The sequence below is a fragment of the Magnolia sinica genome, chromosome 5, assembly GCF_029962835.1.
Source record: "Magnolia sinica isolate HGM2019 chromosome 5, MsV1, whole genome shotgun sequence".
Taxonomy (NCBI): domain Eukaryota; kingdom Viridiplantae; phylum Streptophyta; class Magnoliopsida; order Magnoliales; family Magnoliaceae; genus Magnolia; species Magnolia sinica.
The window spans coordinates 22,837,020-22,860,187 of NC_080577.1; the positions used below are offsets into that span (position 1 = coordinate 22,837,020).

At 40.6% G+C, this 23,168-nt stretch overlaps 2 protein-coding genes across 6 annotated transcripts in view; one reads left to right on the forward strand and one right to left on the reverse strand.

Annotated features, from left to right (window-relative positions):
- The first annotated feature begins 11,958 nt into the window (after positions 1–11,958).
- LOC131247250 (MYB-like transcription factor EOBII) lies at positions 11,959–14,457 on the forward strand. The gene is made up of 3 exons (XM_058247656.1): positions 11,959–12,156; positions 12,609–12,738; positions 12,950–14,457. Exons 1-3 carry the CDS (start codon positions 12,006–12,008, stop codon positions 13,416–13,418), a joined length of 750 nt encoding a protein of 249 aa, XP_058103639.1. The 5' UTR covers positions 11,959–12,005; the 3' UTR covers positions 13,419–14,457.
- Positions 14,458–15,743: 1,286 nt separating this feature from the next.
- Positions 15,744–23,168, reverse strand: part of LOC131245748 (tyrosine decarboxylase 2) — a 34,630-nt gene continuing 27,205 nt past the window's right edge. The window contains exons 9-15 of one of the 5 annotated variants that reach the window (XM_058245420.1): positions 20,596–20,652; positions 19,009–19,073; positions 18,526–18,649; positions 17,730–17,867; positions 17,029–17,076; positions 16,747–16,902; positions 15,744–16,309 (exon numbers count right to left, since the gene is read on the reverse strand). In XM_058245420.1, coding sequence (XP_058101403.1) covers positions 16,780–16,902; positions 17,029–17,076; positions 17,730–17,867; positions 18,526–18,649; positions 19,009–19,073; positions 20,596–20,652 — 555 coding nt within the window. In that variant the 3' untranslated portion in view covers positions 15,744–16,309; positions 16,747–16,779. Of the gene's footprint in view, positions 16,310–16,746; positions 16,903–17,028; positions 17,077–17,729; positions 17,868–18,525; positions 18,661–19,008; positions 19,074–20,595; positions 20,653–23,168 lie in introns of those variants that run through there. The other 4 variants (XM_058245419.1, XM_058245422.1, XM_058245421.1 and 1 more) reach the window with 4 other exon arrangements.

Consider the following 23,168-nt stretch of genomic DNA (forward strand, 5'->3'; position numbering starts at 1 on the left):
TAAGCATCGGGGCGCCATAGATGTCCCTGAGTGAAAATTCCTAAACTCGATGGTACCAGAGGATGACTCCAACGTCGAGACCGAGTGGATATATGAGTGCACGAGGGCCGAATACTAGGAGACCGCGCCTCCCACTGTGTCGTGGTTGGTTGGAAAGGGGTGTGGCCTTACTCGCCCGAGGGTAGGGGGCAATACTAGGCTGAGTTTGACCAGCTCATGAATGGGTCCGCTATCAACATACCGGATAGGTATTGGCATACTATTGGCCAGGCAGATAGTGAGGTTTCTTACGCTCACTTAGACTGTGCGGCTAGGAGAGCGGCAGTGCCACTTGGAGTGTACTAAATCCCGATGATTATCCAGAATGAGAACTGTACTGATATATGATGAGGATTGGCATGCTTGAGTTGCATCTTGCATTGCATGGCCATGTTATGGCCGATAGCATTCTTATCTTGCACCGCATAACCTTGATACGTGAATTTGAAAAATTCATGTACTCATCAAAAATAAATACAATTAAGTTGGGATCCACTGCACAGATCATGCAGATAATGCACACACTTACATTACCCTCTAAGCTTTTTAAGCTTATGCACGATTGATGCGTGCAAGTGATGCAGCACCCTCCGATCATACCAAGATCTTAGTGTGCAAATGAGGTATGCTTCTAGAGTTTGTTATTTTACCATATTTATTTCACTTTCATGCTTAATTATAAACAAAAAGTTTATAATCATAGTGGATTTTGTGATAGAGTTCTTATTATTATTTTTCATGGGTTATGCTTATGGTTATGCTCATTATGTAGCGTTTTTAGTAAAGTCCTCCTTATAGTGGCCCACTGCAAGCCCGCCATGGATAGGTGTCAATCGATCCAGTATGCGGACTACTGTCGGTCAGCTGTTGGACCATATTCATCGGTCCAAATTCGTGAAGCCACCCCTATTAAGTAAGTTAGCGTAACATGGTATCTCAGGATCCTCTCTCCCAAGCTGCTATAAACACCGCAACGCTTCAAAATCCCGTCTATTCAGCTCAAAAAATAGAGAACTTGAAAGAAGGATTGGCTACTCCCCCTGACACCAGCCCGTGGCTGATGGTCGGTGCTCTGTGGACCCCACCATGATGTATGTGTTTCATCCATTCCGTTCATCCATTTTATAGATCATTTTAGGGCTTTATATAAAAAAAAATGATAGGGATATAAATCTAAGGTGGACCACACCGCAAGAAAACAATAATGATTGGATATCCACCATTATAATCCTCCTAAGGCCCACTGCACTTTTTATTTTACATATAATCTGTTGATTAGGTAATAAGGACTCAGATGAAGGGAAACAACAAATATCAGCTTGATCAAAAACTTTTATAACCTCCAAAACATTTTAATGGTCTACGTTCATTCAATATTGTTTCCTATAATGTGGTCCACTTGAGATTTCGATATACCTCATTTTTTTTTCTAATAACATAAAATGATCCATAAAAATAGATGGAGGGCATGGATGAAACACATACATCATGGTGGGGTCCACAGAGCGACGACTGATGGCAAGGGATTAGCCCATCCATTTCCAGTACAGCGCTACAGCTGTACTGGCGCGTGACGCGTCTGGCAGCGGATTGCGTACTGAGTAACTCAATACGGTAAGCGTACTAAGTAAACTTCGTGGGCCCCAGTGTCATTCATACATTGTATCCACTCTGTCTATCTCTTTTAACATATAATTTTAGGGATTTATCCCAAAAATGGAATATATCCAAAGCTCAAATAGACCACACCACCAGAAACAGTGTGAATTGAACATTTACCGTTGAAAAATTCTTGGGGACAACAGAAGTTTTAGATCAAGCTGATATTTGTGTTTTACCTTCATCTATGTCTTCTGATCGTATGAACAGGTTGGATGACAAATAAACATCACTGGGGGCCTAAGGAAATTTTCAACGGTTGAAATCAATATTTTCACTTTTTCCAGTGGTATGGTCCACTTGAGCTTTCTATATGCATAAATTTTGGGTTGAACCCATAAAATGATCTGGAAAAACGAATGGACGGCGTGGATAAACCACATGCACTCGCGGTGGGCCCAACTGAGTTTACTCAGTACGATAAAAGCGTACTGAGTAACTAAGTACGCAATCCGATTTCCTGGCATCCTCGTGCTCCGGGCGCTCCTCAAGCTCCGAGTTGTATGAACGGTTCAAAGGAGATCAAAGTTATATGGGCCCCACAATGATGTATTTATTATATCTACATCGTTCATATATTTTTATAGATCATTATAGAGCATTATTCAAAAAATGAATAATATCCAAAGATCATCTAGACCACACCACAAATATCAGCAAAGAATGATTTTCACTATTAAACCATTCGTGTGGTCCACTTGATAGTTAAATTTGTCTTATTTTTCGTCTCAAGCCTTAAGACGAGCTTGCCAAATGGATGAACGGTTTGGATATAACAACTACCCCATAATCAGATCCACAGAACTCGCTAACGTGGATACACAATTTGAATTCACCCTGCGCAGGCCGTGCTTGCATGAAAAGATGTAAACAATTTCGTGAATAGCAAGTAAACTTTAAAAGTTAAATAAAAACGTATACACGGATACTGAAAGTTCTTTCAGAGCCATGTGGGGCCCACCTTGATGTATATATTTCATCTAAGCCATTTATCCATTTTAAAATATTATTTTAGTCATTGGGCACAAAAAGGAGATATATTAAAGGTTAACTTAGACCACACCATATGAAACAATTTGATTAAATTCATACTGTTCGAATCTTACCTAATCCGATCCGACTTGATTTTCTTGACCAAGGCGGACCCGGTTCGGGTAAGGTCAACCAGGCATCGCGTCTGTCTGAATCAGGTGACCCGGATCCGGTCTTGGATTGGATCAAGTTCGGGTCTAAATATTGAAAATTCGGATATGATCGAGTTATACCTGATCCGATCCAATCAGGATCGATGCTAAGCTCTATTCGTCTTCGAGCGACATGCATCTACAACAGCCTGTCAAGGATGTGTAGCTTGCGTGGGACACGGATTTGCTGCCGACAGGTTGAGTAGCTAGGCTCCCTACTAAAGTGACGTGACCAAGTTCTGTGGGACCCGCTATGATATGTGTTGTATCCGCACTGTCCATTCATTTGGAGATGTCAATTTAGGGCAGGAGCCAAAGAATGAGTTAGATCCAAAGCTCAAATGGACCCCACCACAAAAAACAGTGGAGAGAGAGATGCCCACCATTAAAATTTTCTAAGGCCCATAAAAGCTTTCGATCAAACTGAAATTTGTGTTTTCCCTTCTTTCATGTCTGTCTTAACTTGTGAACATGTTGGATCTGAGATAAACATCATAGTGGACCTTAGGAAGGTTTCAATGGTACGAGTCACTCTTCCAACTGTTTTCTGTGGTGGGGTCCACTCCAAATCTAAATCTAACTCATTCTTTGTCTCATGGCCTAAAATTATCTGTACAAATTGATGGACAGTGTGGATACAACACACACATCATGGTGGGTCCCATAGAACCTGGTGACGTCACTTCAATAGGTAGTCTCGCTGGCTACTCAACCTATCACTCGTCAGCAAAAGTATCCTGCGTATGATACAAGCTATCAATTTTAAGTTTTTCCAGCTACACGCGCTAGTATAGTTGGCGTGTGATAGAGCTTGAATGCACGTGGGCCCACCGTGAATGCATGTGGTTGATCTACATCGTCCATTCGTTTTTCCATATCATTTTAGGGGTTGAACCCAAAATTTATACATATCCAAAGCTCAAGTGGACCATACCATCAGAAAAAGTAGTACTGATGATGCAAACATCCAATGGCTCTATTTTAACCTCAGCCCTTTATTTCTCAACAATTAAAGATGTAAATAATTAATGGCACTATTTTAACTTCATACTATATGATCGGATCGGATCGGATTCTGAATCGTATCTCTTCGAATTGGCATTAATCCGAACTCTGATTCAATGAATGGTCGGATCAGCCTGACTATACTCGAACCGCACCGATTCAGATCGTCGATTCAGTTCGGATCGAGTCAGATCTGGTCAGATCGGGTCAGATCCACCAAATCAGGTCAGATATGCCCAGCTCTACATATCATGTCAGGTCACATTCCTTCACGAAGATTCTCCTTTCTCAAAACAAGAAAGGCTTTCTGTCTGTTGATAGTACAGATGGAGCCCACCTTTTAGTAATCTAAACCATTGATCTGGTAGACCACATCATGATATTTCGTTGCTCCACATCTCCACTATCTGATGAACCTACTCATTCAAATGAAAATGCTAAATCACAATCCATGGTCCATATTTAACAAGGATCCAATCAGATGGTTAGGATCATTCCATGTCATAAACTATTTGATCAAAACACAGGGACCCACATGCACATTTTGGAAATCCTGCTACCTTCACCTACCACCACCGACCCACCATCTAAGAACATACAGCATGTTTCACTATCATTGATGATGATCCAACCCCACATATGCTAAGATGATCCAATAACCTAAACCGTACATATTCTATTTAGTAATTATAAAAATTACATCATCCAAGAATCACGCTTCCTTAATGATCATGACCTTCTACTTTTTAAGTTGAATGTGGCCATTAAAAATCTTTCTTTTAAAATTTTAAATTCATCCATACATAGTGATTTTCATATTCATTTGTGTTACACGACAAGAAACTATATTAGGAAAATTTTTCACAATGATTAACGACAATACATGAGAGATTTGAAGAAATCTTAATAGATACATATCTTTAACATAATAAATAAATATTTTAATTTATTTTAAGTTATTCGGTTTGAAAAATAATATAAAGAAATAGCTTAAATTTAAAATAGAAATTGAATATTTTTTCAAAAATAAAAGAAGTAAATGTGAATCTTTCATATCTTACAAAACACCAATCATTGATATTTCTAGCAACGGGTGAATGATCATGTAGCACTTTTGTTATCAACTATGGATGTAGATTGCATTGTGCCCTGTTGAAGATAGAATTAAAATTTAGGGAGATCCAGGACTCAAGTAGACTACACCATAGGAGGTAGTGGTGATAATGATTCTCATCTTTGAAACTTTTCTACTCCCATACAACCAATTCATAAAGTTACATAAATCTGGATGAACAGAAAACACAAATATCAGGTCGATCCAAAATTTCTATGGCCTCCCAAAAGATTTCAACCATAAGAGTGTAATCCCTATTGCTAGCTCATCTTTCTTTGACGTGCCCTGCTTTTGGACTTATATCCAAATATGATATGAAAAAAAATGGATGAACAGTGCAGATAAATCCTACACGCCACGATGGCCACTCAAAGCTCTTGCCCAATCCCCGGTGGAGATGAGTTGGGTAGGACACAATCTGCTTTGATCAACCATCACTCTTTTAGTTCCTGATGACTTTAAATATTGTGACTATAGAAAAAATAAAAATACAATCATAAGTTGATCCAAACCATATCTCAATACTTTATTTTTATTTTTATTTTGTTAGCCTGTTAGTACACCTCACTGACAGTCCACACTTCAGTGTTAGCCACCGTCACCAGGGTACCGATTCCAAGATCTCAGTGTTGAAATGAGGTATCTTTCACTCAGTCTACTACTTAAGAGTTATGGACCATGGTATTCATTCATATCTTAATATAAACAAACACAATTTATAAGCATAAAAAATAAATAAATAAAAGAATTCTCTAAGGCCCACCATAATGTATGCGTTTTATCTACTCTATTTATATAGCTTTTTTTTTTAGCTAAGGTCGGTGGAGCGTAGCACACTACGCAGTCCGCGTCCATGGATTTCTAACTCATCAGGTCCTCTATCTGAGAAGGTTTCGACTTCAGCTGGTTGGACCATAACATACGGTCCATCGGTGGAACACATACACATTAAATCCAACTCTCACAATAGGTTGAATAGACCATGAGAATCAATTAATACAAAAATCAGCATTATCTACTCATCAGGTGGGCCACACCAGTGATAAATAGAAACATAAAAGCGTGGTTCACTTTCTGTGATTTTTTTTTTTCTCAAAAGATGATCCTAGTTATAAGACCAACCTATTGGACGGATTGGATGTCGTACATACATAAAAGGTTGGACGTTAATATCTAGGCGGACCACACTTAAACTACAACAGGATGGACCTTAGGATTTGTCTTTGTAATACCGTGGAATAGATCACCTTTATCGCAGTGACATATACACGACGAGGTCCACCTCATGATGAAGGGGAGGTTGTTCCCCGCGTAACACTGTATGTTTCCATGATCGTGGGGCCCACCTTAACGTAAATATTATATATCCACACACTGTCCATCAGTTTTTATATATCATTTAGGTTACTGTCCCAAAAATGAAACATATCCAAATTTCAAGTGGACCGTATGGTAGGGATTGAATTCCCACCATTAAAAGCTTCTTAGGGCCTGTTTGGCCTGGCAGACTGGATAGGATTAGATTGCATGGGAAGGGATGGAAGGAGCAATCCCGGGATTGGCCGGGCGTGCCAAACAGGCACGTTAAAGTTCTGCCTAGATTGGAGGAATCCCATGGGATTGCCAATAAGCTACTGACATCACCATCAATACCTTGAAATCCACTCAATCCCTCCTAATCTCATCTATTTTGCCGGGACATGTTTGGGGGACGGATTGGAAAGGATTGGCCAGGCGTAATCCTGGGATTGGCCAGGGAGCCAAACATACTCGGTGGTAGATTCCCTGAATATACCAACCCATGTGCTTGCCAGAAATCCACTGACGCAGCCATCGTTCCCTGCCATCCACCCTAATACAATCAAATCTCATGGGATGGTCCGTTCAAACACCTTAGAGATACAAAAGTTTTGGATCAAGCTAATATTTGTGTTTTCCCTTTATTCACAACTGTGTGACCTAATCAACAAATTAGATGGCAAATAAAAATTATGGTGGGCCCTAAGAAGCTTCTAATAGTGGGCCTTCAATAACCACTTTTTATACGGTGTGGTCCACTTGAGATTTGGATCAACTTCATTTTTAGGACCATGCCCTACAATGAGCCGGAAAAACTCATGAACGGTGTAGATATATAACATATACATAAACGTAGGCCCTATGTTGAGGGAAACACCAGGTAATGTATTGCCCAGGTAACACCTAATCCCCTCCCATTATGGATCGCGGTGAGATACGCTCGATATCGATGAGGTCCACCAGATGCTGAACGGGAGGTGTTACCCGGGTGACAGTGGGGTCCACTTTAATGTATATGTTATATATCCATGCTGTCCATCACCTTTTTCATATGATTTTAAAGCATATTCAATAAAACGAAGTAAATCAAAATCTCAAGTGGACCACACCATAAAAGTTGAATCTCCACCATTAAAATCTTCTTGGAGGCACAAAAGTCATAATTCAAGCTGATAATTTTGTTTTCGCTTCTTCAAGGTCTGTGTGACCTAATTAACAGGTTGGATGGCAAATAAACATTACGGTGGGCATTAAAAAAAATTTAATGGTGACCAATCAAACTACTATTTTCTAGAGTGTGGTCCACTTGAGATTTCGATCTTGTTAATTTTTGGGACCATACCAAAAAATGAAATGGAAAAACTGATGGACGGAGTGGATATAGAACACATACATCAAGGTGGACCCCACGGTCAGCGAAACACCACTGACGTGTTACTCGGGTAACACCTAATCCGCTCCCCCACCTGATGCGCTTGGATATTTCACAGGATCTGCCACGTGGCACACGTCGGGTCCTATGCACTAGCTGACGTGCACAGACGCGTGGTCTCATCAAACCTCCGTAAAGAAATATTAACAACAGTCCTGCGTATTACACGTGTAAACCACTACTCGAAACTAAATACGTGTGGAGCCCACAAATCTGAAAGGTGGTAGTTTCCACGTGTGATAGCAACCGTTGATCTTGATCGGACGGCTGTCAGGCTTGCGGATCGTCTCTCCTAATTAGAATCTGGACGCAGCTTTCCTCGGACTCAAAATGTTTCACGTGTTGGTATCTGATTGGCCCACTATCGAAAGCAGATTCCGTCTCGGCTTTGTGCGGATCCAGGCCCCAAGCATTGAAATTTCTAGAAGCATGTCGGCACGTTCGTTAAATACGGTGTTAGTTCGTCTCCTTTTTTTAAATGGTGGTGACTGGTCCACCGTACGTGGCATACATCTACGCTAATCTGGACGGTTCGATTCATTGTAGATGAAGCATAGGGTGAAACCCATATCCATATGATGATCCATACATCCAGTTAGAGATCAAAAAATGGATGGATGAGAATAAAATGCTAGGTGGCTAAATTCTACGGTTTAAATAAGTTGGTTAAGGTCGTCCAATCGGTTTGAATTTCTAGCCATGTACTTTCTACAACTAGACCGATGATTTGGGTGGTTCGGGTTTTGCATGCATGCCACTTGGATAATAGATGACCGAATGTATCAATTTAGAAATGGTGGCGAACTATCACGATCTCCCTATATTATATTGTGGCCTCTCATGATAGTCGAACGACAGTTTAGAAATGGTGGTGACTCTTCAACCCACGTAGTTGTACAGAAATCCAATCCGTACAAATAGTGACCTGATATAGGGTGGAGAATAATCCAAAAGTTTCAGTGAGATCATGTGGACCACTATCTTGCTTTTTAGCCATCCAATTTTGATACCATCAATTGGATGGTTAGCATTCTTTATCATTGTGATTGTTTTAAGAGTTATGGATGGTCTGGATAACGTTACAAATGTGACACATGGGAGGAGGATGTGTGGTCACCATTTTCCAAAATGGTGGTGAATCACAAGACTCTAGTCTTCGCCACGTAATCAGCTTCCTCGTGATAGACTATTTTGATAGTTCAACACCATTTTAGAACTGGTGCTGACCCTTTAACCGTACACGTGGCATAGACCTTTCATACTCTCGAAATTCGAGCAAACCCAAAACAACCCAATGGTGGTGAACTATGACTGGAATCAATCGCTTTTCAATGAAAGTAGAGGGACGATCCGAGCCCTCTTGTTTTGACTGACCGTATCTAACTAAAATCAAGATTACAAGTATCTTTAAGTATGTCATATGATCTAATCCAAGCTGAGATTAACGGTCCACATTTACCTATCAACATCCAAACATTCCAAATCTCCACACCATGCACATCCCAATGACCACGTGTCCCCTTCGAGACACATCCATATACTCACACCGAAATTATTTTAATACCCAATACCTAAAATGGCATCCTAATGCTTTGTTCAAGCAATTAAATAAGATTAATGAATTTAATTATTACTTGAGTATACAACTAACGAACGAAATATATGGACAGCTGGTGTGTATTTATTGGCCACAAAGCTGCTTTCATAAACACATTTGCATCCCACTATATTTCATTATTATTATTATTATTCAATCTACTACATTGAGCAAAGTGGTTTCTTTAGTCTTATGATTAGTGATGTGTTTTCGAAAAGATCATCGGGTCTTTAATGGCTCTACATGAGCTGAATGGGGTACGTGGCCTGACGCCAACGGCTTGCCGACCTATTTTAACCGTAAAAAATCTTGGGTCAATCTCCATCGCATGATCGAGATACGTTTGCGATGTAGGCTGCTTTTGAATGATTTTGTAGGACATTTTCTTGCATTGGCTTAGCAATTCGAGTGGTTCCTAAAGTACCCTTAAAGATTTAGTTTAGTGACCATCGATGTGCATTTTAGACTAGGGTGTGTTTGGTTGCACCAAAATCATGAATTGGTTAATTCATGATGTATTTGTTGCAACCAACACTCTTAGGAAATTAATTGCATTCATGTGCCAGCTAGGGTTGTCAACAAGATAGGTTTGAACTTAGCTTCAGCTAGGATTTTGATCGAACTAGACCTATTCAAAATTGCACTTTTGCTCGGCTATGCATGTGCATTTTAGACTGGGGGCGTGTGGTTGGACCAATTCATGATTTTAGTGCAACCAAGCACCATTTTATACTAGAGTGTGTTTGGTTGCACTAATTCATGACTTTGGTGCAACCAAGCACCATTTTATTCTAAGGTGCACTTGGTTGCACTAATTAATGATTTTGGTGCAACCAAGCGCACCCTTAGCGAAATGATAGCCTTCGTATGCTTGCTAGGTCTATTAATGGGCTAAGCCAAGGGTTTAGACTAATATGCATTTGGTTGTACTAATTCATGATATTGGTGCAACCAAGCATCATTTTAGATAGGGTGCGTTTGGTTACACCAATTCAAGATTTTGGTGCAACCAAGCCCACATGATAGCCTTTGCATGCCTGCTAGGGCTATTAATAGGCTAGGCCTAGGGTTGCGGCTCAAAGTTTGTACTGTTTGCGGTGGACCTGATGGGCCTGCTGGGCCAGGCCTATTTAAAATTTGCTTTTGCCCGCTTGAGCCTGGCCCAACAATAGCCCTAGTGCCTGCACCACTCGCTGTGCTAGAGGACCTTTTTTAAGGCATTCGATTCATTAAATAATCAGTTACCAAAAATAGTTAGGTTACCAGTTCTTGTTAGATTATTTATGGAGAAATGTTCAAAGAATCATTCAATGTCTATTGTATGATTTGGATCATGTTGTGAGATCTGATCTAACGGTGATCAGAAGGTGGGGCACACCACCTTTCTAGAAAGTGGCCGCGGTACGCCACTAGTTCATTCCACATCAGATAACGGGGATTAATCACATGGGTTGATTACCTGACCTTGGAGCCGCGTGGGACCCTCTTGTGGTGTATATTTAGAATCGTAACCGTGAATCTTGTGCATCTCCTCATGGGAACCGTACATCCCAAGATCCATCCTTATCAAAATCTCAGGTGAGACACACCACAGGGAACAATGTGCAATTACACTTGTTGTGACCTTTCGAAATGTCTAGAGTTCTAGTGTATTCCTTCATCTTGGTAGGCCTCACCTGATGAATGGTTTGGATGACATATACACAACATGGTGGACCCTACATTCCATCTATAAGTTTCTACTGTGGACACCCAACTCTCCATTGTCCTCATTGGTGTGACCCACTTGAGTTATGAATTAAACTGGATTTTGGGATCTAGGCCTAAAATTATGTGGCCCATCTAATGGGCGGATTAGATGGAACTCATTCATCACTGTGGGCCACAGGAATTGATATGAGCTGGACCATGAGTCTACCCATGAGATAAGGGCCCAAGTCCATTGAAGCTCATGAGTCATGAGCCAGGAAAGGGGTGCAGCCCATGATATTAAATAACTTGGCCCAACCTGGAATATATTCCGCATTTTTTGGGTCTTTTGGACGTAACCTCCACAAAAGGGATTTTCCGCAAAAGCAGGTTTTACTCATCAAAACCCCATTTTGATAGTGCATCCAAACATGCCATTAATCATATGCAACCCCTTAGTTATTGGGCCTAAAACGGGCTCAATTTGTTCCCATGGGCCTCAAGGCTCATCCCATACCTGTCCCACAAGGAGAGGGTATTTTGGTAATTCTGTTGGTGGGGCTAGTTTCTATTTTGGATGCAATTGAGATTTCTATCCTAACTAGAAAGAATATTCTGTGGGCCAAACTTCTATCCATTGGCTCAGAAGCCATTGATCATATCTAGCGGACCATCCTGGAATCAAACTGCTAAATTAGATCCTTCCCACTCTTATATTGCTCTTTACAGATTTCTGGAAAAAGACCATCCATCTAACAGGGAGAGGGCATTTTGGTAATTTTGTGTAAAAATCAAGGCATTTGGTCGTACACAATCTCTCTACAAGACAATGGAATGAAAGTGATTTGATAGAGACATTGATTTGATAGATAGAGGTACTTGGTATATATATGTTCGCAAATCACTCATCTTGTCACACAAATCAGGAGACAGCTTTTCAATTGAAAACTTGGTTTTTATCTGTCTGGGGTTGAGTGGTAGAGTGATATGATGATGATGATGGCTGGACCCTTTGGGTGGGGCACTGTAGATGAAGGGTGGAGAAAGGGTCCCTGGACTCCTGAAGAAGATAAATTGCTTATTGAGTATGTTAGAGTACATGGTGAAGGAAGATGGAATTCAGTGGCTAGCCTTGCAGGTAATCACTTATACTTACATGGTTGAGTCCAAAGCTCAGTTGAATGGTTGAGTTGATCTGCGACTCAGTTGACCCGGTGGGTGAATTATAGCAAAATTGTGTTACATGATCTAATTCCCACTGATCATTCGAGCCGCGTTTTGTTTTTTTTTCTTTTCCTTCAGATGTTATCATCCAAGTAGCAAAATCATCCAAATTAATCCAGACCCAACTCGTTTTTTATCGTTTTGTTTCGACCCAATCAATCAGGATACAAACCAAGTTGGACCCAACTCAGTTGTAGAATAAAATTTTGTTTTCGACATTGAAATTAGTTGTAAGAACTTGATATACAATTGTAATGGCTGTTTTGAAAATTCAAATTTCAAAGAAAGAAAATCTCGTGGGATTCTCTTTTAATAGTATCTATGTATGTATGTCATTTTTCTCAATTATGGTTTTTGTTGTTTCAGGATTGAAAAGGAATGGGAAGAGTTGTAGGTTGAGGTGGGTGAATTATCTACGGCCAGACCTGAAGAGAGGGCACATAACTCCTCAAGAAGAGAAGATTATTATAGAGTTGCATGCTAGGTGGGGAAACAGGTATGTTACAATGCTTACATACAACTTTCAACGTATTTATTTCTAAAATCATGAATTTTGCACCCTAAAAGATTATCCAATGAATGTTATGGCCATTCCATGTGGTGGACCACCCATTAACTCATTGGTACACTCAACATACATATTTGCAACATGTAGCATTTCCTCTATAGTGAAATACAATCTAACACAATGAAAATCTAATGCGTAGATGGTCCACGATCGCACGTAGCCTTCCTGGGCGAACGGACAACGAAATTAAGAATTATTGGAGAACCCATTTCAAGAAAAGTGAAAAATCCACTCAGAAGATTGATAAAGCAAAAACTCGTGCTTTGAAACGACAAGAACAAAAAAAGCAACAACAGCAGCAACAACAACAATTGGATATGAAGACATGCATTTCCCAACTCGAAGAGGGCGAATATAAAGTATCTCTCCCTCAAGCTAGGCTAGAGATGTTTTCAATGTATCCCCCAGCAGATGACCAATGCATGTCTACCATGTTTCACACTGATACTTCCCCGCCGGATGCTGCATTGAGTGATGGCGGTCTGTGGGGTGGCCTGTGGAACCTTGACGACCTTCGTGCCGACATCGACAACATGTGTGCCACCAGCAAAGCCATGGAAGAAGAAATTCAAGTCACTCCTTCCTTCTATCCAGGATTTTTCAATTAAGAAGTTTTGCTAATCACACACTTGTGTGGAGCCCATACTAATTGCATACTTCCAAATGTGACAATGCCGCACACACTTGCAAGATCCTAGCCGTCCATGCTGTGGGACCCCAACTTTTTCATGTCCTGGCCCAGGAATTAGGCAGGTCCAGTCATGTTATGTGGCTCAATCATTATCTTAGTTGTCTATTTGTTTCATATGGTGTAAATCACCTCATGAACCGACCAGCTTGATTTTTTTTGGGTGGGGTCTCTAACAAAAGGGCCCACCTGATGGATGGCTAGGATGGTCCACATACGTGCCTCAATGGTGCATGTTGGGTTTTGGCTGCACAAGTGTGTCTGATTAGCGTATCTGTTTTACTAAATTCCATGCAAACAAGCAAGCAAGAGAGGAGTCGCTTGTTTGAATTAGTGTATGAACATGTCTGTGTCTGTTGTAACCGTTGCTATTTGTAAAGGGAAAAGCTTTAATACTCTGGCAGAGTGTGGTGGTTGATACTCAGGCACTAAGAAATTGTACATGTTGCATACAAGTAACTTGATCAAACCACCAAAATTTTCAGCCCCAGTTTCGATGAATCATAAACCACGTACGACACTAGTTTGATTATATATCTAGCTGATGTTGGACATTTAATGGATAGTTGAAAAAAAAAAAATCCAATGGTTGTAATTCATTGAACAAGTGTCCAAAAATCAGAGGACACTATCTTTCAACCAATCTGATTTTGGAGCTCCCACATATCATCAGTGGGTCCCAAAATTCGGACGGTTCCTTTGAGCTAATGTGTGGTCCCCACATCTCACTCTGCCCGAGTGTCCAATAACTCTTCCTTGTATTACTCCTTTTTTAACTTTAAATGACGTTTCCATGTCATGTCCTTGGCCCCATGGCATGGATACATCAATGACATGTGTTTCATTCTTCAATGAAAAGGATGTGTGTTTTGGAAGAGTTCTTTTTCTACACGAGTGGTAATGATCTAATGGAGAATGCTAATGTGGTATAGAGGCCACTCACAGTACACGTGGCAGACTTATATGGTGATCAGGGCCGTTGTTCTGATGGGCCACCATGCAGATTGGTTGTGTTCCAAAAGAGACTGGGCATTAGAATGTGGTAGCCCCCAATCAGTGGCGTGCAAAAGAACAGTTGGAACAGCGACCTACAATCATCTGGTAAAACTCACAATTGGAGGGTCGTAGTTGTCAAGTTGACTTGATTTCTAGCCTATAGCCCATCGAGACAGTGGCCCACCAGATCAACCGTCCTGATCGCCGTTGCTGAGTGTACCTTGAGAAAATTCCATGGAATTTTCTGCATGGACCTACGAACTAGCATTCCTCTATTCTAATGGATCCATCTTCTCGTATCTTTTTGACCACTTGATATTAAATCTTCTCATGTCTTTTCAACCACTTGAATTGCAACGTGTATTATTAAATTGGTGTAAAAGTACAATGTTTACAAATTACAATACCTCTCCTAAAAACACGTATTTTGACCCACAATTCCCATATTTGGATAGATACCTTAAAATCATAATAATAATATTTTTACATTAATATCAAATTGTATAGAAAATACATTAATGCACTTATTTGTATAAAAGATTTCCACTGTAATACAATATTAAATTGTAGTGATTATAAACTTTTTTACATTTGCATTTGATTACTAAATTCTGTGTTTAGACAAAAGATGTGAAGTCATAATAATGATACTCTCCTATTACATTATTGATTAATTAACAATCCAAACAAGCCTTAAAAAGCAATTAGGGTCGTCAATGGACCAAGTCCCGTGTCTAAGTCCAACCCATTGTTAGGCCAAGCACCAACCAATCGATTTTTTTTCCACACGCAAACACCCCCATACACACACTAGGCAGTTTGGTAGCAACAAAAGTTTAATCTCTACTTGAAGAAAGAGAACAATTTCAAAAGATAATTCTTTTTTTTTTTACCTCATCACTATAAAACTTCTCATGTTGTTAAAAAGTCCACGAGACATACTTATTCCTGTTAAGATACATAGCACATCATTCTCTTATAGTCTCATGCTACATGTGCAACTATATCCAGACGTCACCGTCCATCCATCTTCTAGTGCTGCAAATATGTAATGTATAGCCTTTTGTGGTCATGCATTTGCCATATATGTCATGTTGTACATTCCGCACATTATACTACATGCATCCATAGAAACAAATCTTGTTCTTAGCAATTCCTCTGCTTGAGAATTGCTCCAAAGGTTTTCAAATTTTGACATTTTTCTAATGATTTTATTGGACAATCTCTCTGAAATAAAATAATTTGAAAATGATTTTAAATTTTGAAATATATAGGTTGGATTATTTTAATTTCGACACAATTTTTCTATACAAATTGTAATAAGATCTTCGAAAATAAAAAAACTGATGTGATTTCAAAAATATCCCAGTTGTATCATTTATCAAGGTTTTGCAATCAAAGTTATGCAAAACCATTGGATCTCAACAATATTTGGTGTGCCACTATGCATCATCAAGTGCCCATTGCAGCCCACTTCACCGCATGGTCATACGATGAGGACCGTCCATCTGGTTGGCCTTGACCTTGACTGATCAACCTTTAGTTCTTGGGTTTGCGACCTGCATGACCGTCAAAGAATAAGCATGGAAATGGAATAAAAGGCGTCTAGCTTGCATGGTCCTAGCAGTCTAATTGCTGGCTCTCAAAACAAATGGACTAGGAGTGTCCATCAGTATGATTTTTTCCCAGTGAGCCATCCTCGGTGTGGGCCACCATATGATTGTCCAGAGTCATCCAACCATCTGGCCACATGGGCTCCATTGTGGATGACCTCAGGCTTTGCGATGGAGGCGAAACACCCCAGCAAACACATGCCTGCACAAGCATGTATTTGTTCAAAAGAGATTATGGTTTTCCATCATTTCAAAAATGAACTTGAAATATTAGAAAGTGTGGATTTTGAATGTTGTGATCTGCTAAGCTAAACAAGAAGATGATGTTCCATTAATGATAAATGTTCACAAACAGCCTGATTCCACCCAATGTGTCATGTGTGGGACATCTCAGCTGTCCAAAAGGTGGCCACGCCATGGAGATTATTTGGACAAAATTCAATCTGGTGTTCTAACTGTGTAAGCCACAGCATCGAAATCAATGGACAGTCGATGATCTAACGAATGTACAGGTGTGAGGAACCTAGGTAATCTTCATGGCACAATCCATGTTTTCAAGGCTCAGATGCCCTACATACATGATGACATGTTGGCCCAGAAAATGGGGCTATATGTGAACATTTCTCTCAATTTCAATACCATAAGAAATGAAAGGACACCGGTAGAACGGTTTTATGAGCCTCCCAAGAGGGTGGTGGCATGTTTCTGCAACACTTCCCATGCACTACTGACATGCCTCTCTTCTGTCAATGGCGCCCCCACTGCGAATCGCAGAACAAACTTCCCTGACAGTACCTGCTTAAAAATCACAGGCATCAACTTTCTCAACAGAGAAAAACAATCAATCAGAGTGTAAGACGTGGGGCCCATGGTTTGGCAATCCAAACTGTTTATCTGATGAAACCCACTGGATGTGCATGCCTGGCAAATCTTCCAGATTGGAATATCCCAGCCCTTCTTAATGGAGATCTACATTTAGACAGCTAAGTTAAAAAATAAAAATAAAAATAAAATAAAATTATGTTGGCAGTCTAAATTGAAGGGGTGAAGGCCAAAGTATCGAATGGTTAGGATCATCAATCTGGGAGATATATGGGGCATCCTCCATCCATGGTGAGGACAATCAGATCAACCGTTCAGAATGCCAAACTAGAACCCCACAAGTATGGAATCCCACATCAGCAAACTACGTGCTTGCTGATGAGCAGGACGTGTATATCCTTGGGCCTTCTGTTCCTAGAAGTAGAACCCACAGTTTGGAGATCCAGGCCTTTGATCTGATAGACCCCACATTGTCCGCACCGTGTCCCAAAAATTACCCAGATAGGCGAATGGTCTGCATTCAACAAAAGTAGGCCAAAGATTGGATTGCTTGGGAACTTCCAATCTTGGAGATAGGTGGGGGGGGGTACTCCGTCCATCAATGGTGGATCATTGGTCCCAATCACAAAAATGTGGCCCCTAATCTACGAACCGTGGGCCCAGGGATACTCCATATCCTTAGGTAGAGAATCATTCAAATTCCACTCTAAACAAAAGAATCGGTACAGAAAAAAAAAAAAAAAAAAATCTCTCAGTGAAGAATAGCACAATATAAGAACTGATCACTCGCGCGGACTTACCGTGTGTGATATGAAGATTTTCCCACTTGAATTTACAGCCTCTAATAAGCTAGAATTGAGTTTGTGTCCATTATCTTGATCATGCACGGTAGGCAGAAGGCGAAAACAAACGAGTGAAAATGTCCGAGGCACAATGACCTGCACACATAAAGTCACACAAAATAAACCTTATGAGTGTCCATGCCTGGGCCATGCAAAATCAAAATTTTGAACCGGCCCAGCCTCATACGCCCAGCAGTTTTCACAAGCATATTAGTTGCATCAGTTCAATTGGACAGTCCAATCAATCAATCTGAACCGTCCATTAAGTCTAGAACACTTTTCATGGGCTACCAAGGGAAAATCACATTGATGGGATGATCAAATCCATCCTTGATTAGGCCTTATTTTCTATAGCCATCCTTTTTCCAAGCCATGGATGGGACAGCTATGACTGCATAACAAAAGTGATTCTTTGAAGTCATAAGCAATCCATGATGGGCCCTAACAAATAGATGGATCAAATTGTTGATTGGACCTAATTTTGTGTAAATAATCTTGACCAATCATATTAAAGGCCACTAGTCAAACTGTTAATATTTGTTGAATAGGTGTGCTGTTTGCATGGTACCCCTTGAATTCTGGATCAATGAATTGGACTAAGAGTCCCAATGCAACTGCACTAAAAGCATTCAAGAATCTCTCTTCATAGAATAGAACCATGCAAAACAATAGAGGGAAAACATATATGCTTGGTGTCTTGGAACAGAGCAATAAAGTACGCTAAACACTGACCCAAGGAGGAGAACTTTATTACCTCAAACCTGGGATCAGCAGCAACAAGTTCTTCAAATTGTTCAGCCAACTTGATATGATTTCTTATGTAGCTTTGTAGATTTTCCAAACCATACAGTCTCATGACCATCCACAGCTTCAACGATCTGCGGTTTGACTGTGGATTATTACATTCAAAGATAACTGTACATGCAGCTCTAACTCTGACTTAAATAGTGTAACCTACAATTCTTGATATTATGCAATTTTAGGATAAGCAATGAGGGTCGTTTGGACAGTTTTTGGGGATCAGACTGGGTCTCTCTCTCAATTTTAGGATAAGCAATGAGGGTCGTTTGGACAGTTTTTGGGGATCATATTATATAAATCGGTTGCTTGAATTAATTGGACTGTATCAGCAAATATGAACTTCAACAGGGAGTTGCATTCTTGCAGAATAGTACAAATGACTTCATAAGCATACTGTAAAAGTTTCAACAGGATTATATCCAATGAGATGTTGCACCTGAACCGACGTCCAAGAGGAATTTGCCAATCTTTGTAGTCCACAACAGCATTTGCTTGCGAAGCCTAAAGCTCAATGAAATGAAAAAAAAAAAAAATTAATTAATTAAAAAAATTAAAAATTAAAAATCTCAATGCTGATGTAGGGATTGTCCTTTTGCAAGTTAATAAAATGTATTCCAAATATATAACTAGGTAATTATATAAACATAAGAAGGCCAAGAAAATATGAGAATGATTAAATGAGAAGCTTAGCTAGTTACATAGGCATGCATGAAAGAATTCAAATGGTAGACTTTTCACAAAGCATGCAAATTCTATCCCACAACCAAGGGTGGTGATGGGCCAGGCAGGCTGCCCTGAGAGCCCAGCCTGGCTTTGGACCTATTAGCTTGTCATGTGGGCATTTCAGGTCATTTTAGCCGACGCAACCCAGCCCGAATAGAAGGATATTGTTGGACCTGGAAAAAGGTGTGGGACCTGATTTTCTGAACTGCGAGTGCTAGGTCTATCAAGCTGGGCATCCTCAAATTTTCCCTTTGTCTCAGCCAAGACCCTCCCCCTGCTGCTAGTCCTAATTGAATACAGAAAGTAGATAAAACATTTTGAATGCCACAGTGCTTATTGCAGCCCTTCTGCCCATTTTTCTTCTTTGAAATCAGTGAATTCATTAAGAAATGCACGTCCCAAAAACTTTCACTTATAAGAAACTGTCATGAATATGTTTTCCATATCTGAAAGTTTCCATAATAAATTCTTTCTAACAATGTCGACATTGCTTAATTTCACCATGTATTATTTGTTACCTCAGGCATCAATATCCAATCCCTAATCAGTTTCGTAAAATTATAGCCAACACCAGAAAGAGAACAAATCACGCACAGGCAATGGACTTGTAGTGCCATACCATCTTTCTCGCTAACATCCCACTAATGTAGAACATCCATACCATGAAAATGTAGGCCCCACCATGAAGATCACCCTTCTAAAAAATTGGGCTAATTCACTCACTAGGTGGGCCCACCGGTATCTGAGTCAGACTGTCGGTTCTATTGATACCAATGGTGTCATCTGATGAGCAGATCGGCTTGATTTTAGTACCAGGTTATCTTCATGTTGTGGCCAACCATTTTCATTGTATGATGGCCTACATAAGTGGCAAGATGGTATGGCAAGTGATGGTGCCTGTAGGCGATCAGTTCACCATTGATAAAGGTCCTACTCATAAAACATGTTCTCTCACATAAGCAAATTAAGCGATGTGCCAAGGTTCACTCACAAGACAGCAGCATTGTTTCCAAAAGAAAGAAAAAGGAGGTAATCTTGAACAAGTTGCGTGGACTATGAACCCACGGTGTTTAGAACCAATTCTCTTTGACATGGATATCACGATTCATGGACTATATTGTCACATAACTCAATATTGTACAGTTCAAAATTATGCATAATGACAATGAAGTCCATAATAAAGCATTTCAAACTCTCTCTCTTTTTTGAACAAACAATTCTTAGAACTTTCAGCCACCATATTTTACCTCACTCGAGAAAATATGAAAATATTGATATGAAGTAATGGGAGGAAATTCACCTTATTTTTTAGATACTCCGGATTTGTAGAGAGTGATTGAATCAGAGCACTTCGGTCCTGGTGAGAAGGAAAAAATCATTTACTCAGGAAGCAACTGTTTTATACACTTGAATTGAAAGACATGAGTACGGAGAAAACAAGGTATGATTGGTTTATTAAGCAATTTGCTACCTGATTTAGTTTTCAGAAAATATGAACCTTATTTTTCAAAGGCAGCCCAACAAGGAGCAGTTAGTATTGTCTGCATTTTAATGGATGGAGGAGATAAGGACAAGTTGCTAGATGACCAACATGAAATTTAATTTCAACATAGAAAACTGCCTTTTCTGCAGCGTAATATAATTACCCACAAATCAATTTCAAGAAAATAGATTATTATAGAAAATTTCCAGATATAAGATTTATGCACTTAAACAAAGTTGGAATTGTATTTGGCTAGCATTTAATAACAAGTTGTTCCATCAAAATCAAAAAACGCATCAGTCCATCAGCTTCTGAGACATGCATGACAATGATCTCCAAATGCTTCCTCGATATATATGGCACAAAATAAGTGCCACTGCACCATCGATGCTTATTGTCAACAAAGATTTAATGCCCAACAGCTAATGGTATTGGTGTTAGTAATTGGTTTCATGTGATTCAAAGTGACTGAAAGAAATAAGTTCACAAAATGTTATATAAACCAGAAATCAACATCTGGTCTTTGGGAATTAGATTAAGCTAGAATATGTTAGCCTTTCTCAGCTTTGAAATGGTAGATTGGCAAAAGTTTACAATCAGCAACCACCATAAATCAACCTCCCTCTTCTACCCAAGTTCGGGAACCGGTGGTGGAAGAAGCTTATGGTGACAACACTCACATGCCAACGCAATCCCACCCAGTACTCACCACCAACCCGAGTAATACGTGCACACCTTGAATGGCAAGCAAGCAAAGGAGGGCCATTGAGGGGCAGTTGCCAGAAAAAGTGCTAAGACGATACGGGCACACTCACATGGAGCCATGGAGTTCCCTCATATCAGGTAATAAACACAGGCATCTAAGCTGGCAAGGAGGCACACATATTGATGCAGGACAATTAACCACTTGCTCTAAAAGCTCAAACTAATAAAGCATGGCGAATTAATCCCTTCATCTCATAGCCTAGGCCCCACATCCCATGGGTTAGGACCTCGGCCGAACCTCCCTCGTGGGCCTCACTGCACATAGGGTTCCGCTTCACACGAACCACCCGCCTCACACGGACCGCCCACCCAGAGTGTGCCCCTGCATCGCACAGGCCACCCCACTCGAGCCCGATGTGAAAATGCCCCTGCATTACATATGCACCACCACTGGACGGAAGTAGAAAGGACATGCTCAAGTTGCTGGCTGCAAATAATAACAGTGAGCCACTGAGATACACGCGCACATAGAATGGTACCATATGTTATTAAAAAAACCACTCAAAAGCCGGGGAAAACATGCAGGAATGATGAGAAATCAACCTGCACGCAACAAAAGGAACTAAAACAATACAAGCCAGTAGCTTCTTAGCACCTCCGAATTACAATTTTTGAAAGGCTTTAACCCCTCAGGCAATAAATGACTTGATTTTTCACCTAGTGAAAGACCTCCTCAGCTAAGCTCAAAGAGTCTGAACAATAATTGAACGTTTTATTTTTCCTTTCCAGATGGACCACACCATGCCATAAAAGATATCCACCAAAGCGCTTTCTCCTTTTACTCTCATACCCCCAAACCGGGCAAGAAATCTTCAAACAATACAGGGGGAGACCAGAATACACCACATAAGGTCCACATTCTCCACCAAAACTCGCACGCAAGCAGGCAATGAATAATAAGGCGATCCATTGGCTCCACTGCCCGAGACATGAGATGCAACCATTTGTGATAATCATGCTTCTGTTGAGGGTCAAATATTACATATTAGACCCCAGTTATTACTTGGATCTACAAGCATAATTCCGTTTAATGGCTGATTTAATCATGTTTGTGATGTAGGGCGTATCTACGAGTCTGGATGGGAAAAAGGTACTAAAAGCATGGATTTAGCGGTCTGAAATCACCAAGGCAAGCGACGGACCCCAGGAGACCAAGATCGACGGATGTGCATCACGTGTGCACGGTACACAAGTGCACCAGCCGTGCACTATATTCCTCAAAGTCGGTCAGCGCACGCTGACCGACGTCTCCCTCTCCAACTCGAAGTCGTTCCTGCGGAAGGAACAGAGGTCGCGGGTGAGTCTTGTGGGCCACCACCGTGATGCAATGGACCGATCCGGACCGTCCATCAGAAGCCCTTGCCCCCTATCATCCTCGCCTAGGTGGCAATATTTTAAGAAATAAATAGAATGGGATCCTAGCCGTTCAAACGTCGGACGGACGGCAGCGCGAAAAGTCCTGTGGACCACACCAAAACCAATATAAAACAGTCTATTCCTGACTGGTTTTTCGAGGCGCATCTAGTGGACGGCGTGGATTTCCCAAAACGAAAGCCATGTGGGCCCCACCATCAGCCAGCGTAAGTGCGTAACGCACTCTGTTTCGCAACCGACGCCGTCCGATT

What these genes read in the sequence shown, in the direction of transcription:
- LOC131247250 (XM_058247656.1), top strand. Translation starts at nt 12,006, where the DNA reads ATGATGATGATGATGGCTGGACCCTTTGGGTGGGGCACTGTAGATGAA. An exon ending in TTCAGTGGCTAGCCTTGCAG is followed by an intron (nt 12,157 to 12,608) that starts GTAATCACTTAT and finishes TTGTTGTTTCAG; the next exon opens with GATTGAAAAGGAATGGGAAG. An exon ending in CATGCTAGGTGGGGAAACAG is followed by an intron (nt 12,739 to 12,949) that starts GTATGTTACAAT and finishes TCTAATGCGTAG; the next exon opens with ATGGTCCACGATCGCACGTA.